This window comes from Humulus lupulus, chromosome 9 (assembly GCF_963169125.1).
Source record: "Humulus lupulus chromosome 9, drHumLupu1.1, whole genome shotgun sequence".
Classification (NCBI taxonomy): domain Eukaryota; kingdom Viridiplantae; phylum Streptophyta; class Magnoliopsida; order Rosales; family Cannabaceae; genus Humulus; species Humulus lupulus.
Genome location: NC_084801.1, coordinates 36904444 through 36909964, shown reverse-complemented (window position 1 = coordinate 36909964; position 5521 = coordinate 36904444). Strand labels below are relative to the sequence as shown.

Sequence of the window (5521 nt, the reverse complement as noted above, 5' to 3'; positions counted from 1 at the left end):
ACGACGACGACGAAGATGATGATGATGATGATGATGATGATGATGATGATGATGATGATGATGATGATGATGATGATGATGATGATGATGATGATGATGATGATGATGATGATGATGAGGGGGAAAGAAACAATATTGATGATGGTTTTGTTGAGGTAAATTTGAATGTCCCATGTCTTGAAAATAGAACTTTTGATGATTCCTTTGACGACACATACATATGTAATGTTCTTGATGCTAGTTCTGCACCTCACACTCTTGAAGATAACCATTTACCACTTCCTCGTGTATCCCCTAGTGATCATTGTAATGAAAGAAGTCAAGTTAGTAGTACACCAAGCTCAAATGCAACAAGTATTGATGAAGATATTTTTTGTGTTGGTCAATATTTTGTGGATAAGAAAGAGTTGAAGATGAAAGTACACGTGCTTGCTATACGACGAAACTTTGAATTCAAAGTGAAAAAATCAAATAAGAAATTAGTGGTTTTGGTTTGTGTTGACCCCAATTGTAAGTAGAGAATTCGTGCGACAAAGACATATGCAACAGGTTTGTTTGTTATTCGCAAGCATTGTAATGAACACACTTGTTCTTTAGAAATGCGACAAAATCATCATCGGCAAGCAACTTGTTCTATTATTGGAGAGCACTTGAAAGTGAGATATGAAGGTGTGAAAAAAGGTCCAAATCCAGGCACAAATAGTTAATGAGATGAACAAGAATCTTGGTGTAAAGCGTAGTTATTGGAAGGCAAGAAAGTGCGCACATGAACTTATAAGGGGTTCAGCAGCAAACAGTTATCCAAAACTCCCCTCTTACTTGTACATGGTCCAAAAGTCTAATCCTGGTACGTACACTAGATTAATTGTTGATGAAGAACAGAAATTCAAATATTTATTTTTGTTTTTGGGAGTATCCATTAGAGGTTTTCGTTACATGAGAAAAGTTATATCTATTGATGGAACTCATTTGAAAAACCAATTTGGAGGAAATTTACTCATTGCGACTACACAAGATGGAAATTTTCAAATTTATCATCTTGCTTTTGGTATTGTTGATTCTGAGAATGATGCATCTTGGAATTGGTTTTTGACATGCTTACGAGATCAAGTGCCTAATACTACTGATTTAGTGTTTATATCTGATAGACACAAAAGCATTATAAAGGGAGTTCGAAATGTATATAAAAATGCTTACCATGGAGCTTGTATGTGGCATCTTGGACAAAATATAAAGACAAAATTTAGTGGTAAAGGTTTGAAAAAGTTGTTTGAGAAGACGGCAAAAGCGTACAGAGTTTCAGAGTTCACAAAGTTATTTGCTGAGATTTCTACAAAAAATCCAAGTCTGGTAACATACCTGAAGAATGCATCTTTTGAAAGCTGGTCCAGATGTCATTTCCATGGTAATCGATACAACATCATGACCACCAAAAATTCTGAGTCATTGAACCAAGTTTTTAGAGAAGCTCGAGAATGGCCCATCATTCCTTTATTGGAGGAAATTATCACTACACTCTCCAGATGGTTCTATGAGAGAAGGACAAATGTAAATTCTTGTCCAACACCACTTACAATTGACGCAGAAGATATAATGAGACAAAGATATGAACAATCAAGGTACATGAGAGTTACACCCATTAATCTAAGTGAGCTCCATGTTAAAGGTGAGCCACTAGACGGTCTAGTTAATATTGAGGAACATTCTTGTACATGTCAAGAGTTTGACATTGATAAGATTCCATGTATTCATGGCATCACTGCAGCAATGCATCGTGGAGTAGATGTTTATTGTCTATGCTCAAAATTCTACACGACTGAATTTTGGAGGATGGCTTATGCAGAATCTATTTACCCTTTACCACCTGAAATAGAATGGCTTCTTCCAGAAGAGGTTAAGTCTCAAGTCGTTATCAAACCAGTTAAGTTAATTCCCCCAGGGAGACCAAAGAATAAACAAATTCCTTCAAGAGGAGAGTTTCCAAAGGAGAAGAGTAATTCTGCACCTGAATCGTCATCAAAGAAAGTAAAGGGTAAGGTTTCTGATGTTGATGGGGGAAAAAAGCAACGGAAGTGTTCCAATTGTGGATGTTATGGCACAGCAAAACCACATGCAAGAAGTGATTATTTTTCGATTTATTTTGGACTTGGTTTGATGTTTAATGTTTTGATAATATTGTGTGATTTCATATTTTGGACTTGGTTTGATATGTAATGTTTTAACTAGGTTGTCCGAGTATTGAAAGCTTTAGACAGGCAGTCGAAATCTTAGACAAGCTGTCAAAAGCTTTAGACAGGCAGTCGAAATTTTAGACTAGCTGTCGAAAGTCATGGCTAATTGTCAAAAAGGTATAATGAATTAAGATCCAATTCTACATGATAAAGTGTTGTTCTAATACTATAAACACAATCATCATAATAGTACCTCAATAGATTATCTACCACTCAATCATTGATCATCATAGTAGTTTGATTGAAATATGTACCACTCAATCTGTAATCATCATAATCTCATAAAGATTAAGTTTTGTTTAACTTTATAAAATGTTAGAAAAGTTGTTGAAATTCATGGCTAATTGTCAAAAATGTATAATGAATTAAGATCCAATTTGACATGATAAAGTGTGTTCTAATACTATAAACACAATCATCATAATAGTACCTCAATAGATTATCTACCACTCAATCCGTGATCATCATAGTAGTTTGATTGAAATATGTACCACTCAATCTGTAATCATCATAATCTCATTGAACCACTTCATAAAAGCCTCTTCCTTGTGCTCGTCAATCTTGCGAAATGGATCAACTTTGAACCCTTCATCTTTTCTAAATTTTCTCCTTTTTGTTGGGTCTGTATATGGTGTCATCAGGGCAGGAGCACGTTTCCTTTTTCTCATTGGCCTAGGATGAGGAGATGTGACCTCAACTTCATTTTCGTTATTGCAAACAACATCATCACCATTAAAAGTAGGTGGAGTGACATAGCTATATGCATGTCCGCACTCACCACCATCAACTTTTCTGCCATTATGTTTAGCCTCCAACTCAAACTCAGGTTGATTAGATTTGCAACCAGAACTACGAACCATCATTGATAACACCAAGCCCAATTTGGAGTCCATTTCATCTTGTCGCTTCATCAACTCATCAAAACGAGTGTTCATTTTCTTCTCCAAATCAACCCATAACTTTATCACATTGCCCGAATTCTGATTTGGATTGACATTTGAAGCTGAAGGGCACATTTTTTATCATCTGGAACATCAACCTTCTCTTCTTCCTTATTGTATTCACTCAAAATAGGACTGCAAACCTTAAGTTTTTTAACAAAGGTATCAATCAAGTCATTGACTTTATCATTCAATAACTCAAAATCCTTCATGTATGGTTGGCACTTCTCTAACTCAGAAGCATGGAGGATATTATGTACGCCAATCTGTCAAACAAACATATAACGACTTAAATTTACCTAACCCATATTAAAATTAAATTCACGCATCACCAAAATGGTAATTTTGACTTACTTTTCCATGAGCAAGCTTCAATGCCTGACTAATCTTTTTGTAGTCAGGCTCTTTTGCTTCCCAATGTAAGCAACGAGGAGTCACATTTCCTTCTTTTTGGTTTGCAAATAAATTTCCAAGTAAAAATATTGCTTCATAAATCCAAACCTAAAAAACCAAAAATCAAAAGAGATAAATTAGACAAACTAAAGACAAGATACTGATGTTTAAATTCATTCAAATATATTATTAAACAACTAACTTGAAAAATATAAGGAAAATCATATAATTTGTATGATTCTTTGCTTTTTTTCCCACCAACCTTATTTTGGTACTTAACGAACTTTTTCTTCAAATTCGTCTTTAAACCATCTAATGTGAGATTATAGCATAACCTACCCCATGGATATTTGTTAAAGACATCAAAGTCCTCAACAATACCCATGTTTTCCTCCCCTATAGGTTGTGGAAGCTCATGTGCAAGCATTACTCCTTCCAAACAATAAAGCAAAGCAAGTCTCAAATGATCCCGATTTTTCTTTATGTATTTCTTCTTTTTTTTCAACTCCCCTACTAGATTTTCTTCACTCATATCCACAAACATAGTTTCCAAATCTGTAAGATTAATGTGTCCTTCTATGTCCATAAAATACTCTTTTTTAAGCCTATTACTCTTTCTTAGACTACTCAAGTTTGGGTCATTGGATTTTCCGCAATTAAAGCCACTAATCAATACAAACTCGTGCATTGAAAACCTAACAAGCTGACTATCAATATCAAACCATAACTCATTTTCTTTATTAGTTTGTACCCGCCTCTGTAAAAGAAAATGTATCAACTGCCCACTACTCTTCGCTAGATCGATTAGTTTAAGAAGATGGCTAGAACAAGAAGCTGTGGATGCTTCCAAATCTTCATAACAAAGTAGTGATCGTATATTCCTCAACACTTGTATCCTGTAGGCTACAGATACAGGACTTGTAAAATGTTCATTCTCCATCAATATCAGTCTTAGTGATGGTATGTCTAAAGATTTCACCTGTAAAATTATAACATTATGAATCAATTATATTCTTATTCTTACTTATCCAACAATGATATCATTCTATTATTTATTTATATACCTTAGACAATAGCGGTGATGGTTTCAATGAATATTTTTCATTTGTCTCTTCTCTTGCATGTATTGGAAGAGAATATGATTTTTGTGGAGACTTTCTAATTGCTTATTCTATTGCTTGAGTTGGAGGAGAGGCTGATGTCATTGGAGACTTTTCTGTTACTTCATTTATTGATTGTTTTTTAGGAGATGCCACTAATGAAGTGCTTGAACATCCAGACACCATTTTTCTTGTAATAATACTACCTGTAAAAATATTCAGCAAGACCTGAGACAAATAATTTACAATTTGACAGTCCAAAACTAAATACCTATTACAAAGAATGAGACAAACAATTTACAACTAACCTGCCCAAAATTAAGTACCTATTACAAAAACTGAGTCAACCAATTTAACCCGTTCACAAACCATGCTCAAAAGCTTATTGTCACTACCATATATTCCTAATGAAAAACATACAAACAAATACTCTATCCTAATAAATTCAGTCATGCATTGTGCCTATTCTAGTAAATAACCCAATTGATTTGTTCAGAAATCACAATTCAATGCAGGAAACCAATCAAAATTGTAAGGAGGGTCAGCTTGCGGTAAGACACCTGAAACTCTTGCAACATAATAGCTGGTTGTAACACACTCTGAAGCATCAAGGCTAAAAATATAAATATAATCCCCACCTATGTTACAAGCCATTTAATCTTTACTGGAGTGAGCAATTGTTCATACTTTTGAGTTTAGCGATGTCATAAATTTAATATGGAATGGCAATGACATATCAATAAAAGGTAGATAAACAAAACATCTTCTCTGTTAAGGCATTAAAAATTGCATAGTAAGATCTATTCTCACACAAGTACATAAAAACTACACCAAAGTAGTTGTGGCTATGAAAAAG

The 5521-nt window shown here is 34.3% G+C and overlaps 2 protein-coding genes across 2 annotated transcripts; one reads left to right on the top strand and one right to left on the bottom strand.

Moving 5' to 3' along the window:
* The first annotated feature begins 711 nt into the window (after positions 1–711).
* Positions 712–2312, top strand: LOC133799617 (uncharacterized). The gene is made up of 2 exons (XM_062237616.1): positions 712–2119; positions 2227–2312. Exons 1-2 carry the CDS (start codon positions 712–714, stop codon positions 2310–2312), a joined length of 1494 nt encoding a protein of 497 aa, XP_062093600.1.
* An 883-nt stretch (positions 2313–3195) lies between these two features.
* On the bottom strand, positions 3196–5319 carry LOC133799616 (uncharacterized). The gene is made up of 6 exons (XM_062237615.1): positions 5226–5319; positions 4992–5069; positions 4789–4871; positions 3828–4544; positions 3527–3673; positions 3196–3438 (listed from the first exon to the last, which is right to left on the bottom strand). Exons 1-6 carry the CDS (start codon positions 5317–5319, stop codon positions 3196–3198), a joined length of 1362 nt encoding a protein of 453 aa, XP_062093599.1.
* Positions 5320–5521: the final 202 nt, after the last annotated feature.

Excerpts from the sequence above, each read along its gene's own strand:
- LOC133799617 (XM_062237616.1), top strand. The coding sequence starts at position 712 with ATGAACAAGAATCTTGGTGTAAAGCGTAGTTATTGGAAGGCAAGAAAG. Across the intron at positions 2,120-2,226 it reads AGCAAAACCACATGCAAGAA|GTTGTCCGAGTATTGAAAGC; the intron begins GTGATTATTTTT and ends TGTTTTAACTAG.
- LOC133799616 (XM_062237615.1), bottom strand. The coding sequence starts at position 5,319 with ATGGCTTGTAACATAGGTGGGGATTATATTTATATTTTTAGCCTTGAT. Across the intron at positions 4,872-4,991 it reads TGACTCAGTTTTTGTAATAG|GTAGTATTATTACAAGAAAA; the intron begins GTACTTAATTTT and ends ATATTTTTACAG. Across the intron at positions 3,439-3,526 it reads TGAAGCTTGCTCATGGAAAA|ATTGGCGTACATAATATCCT; the intron begins GTAAGTCAAAAT and ends TTTGTTTGACAG.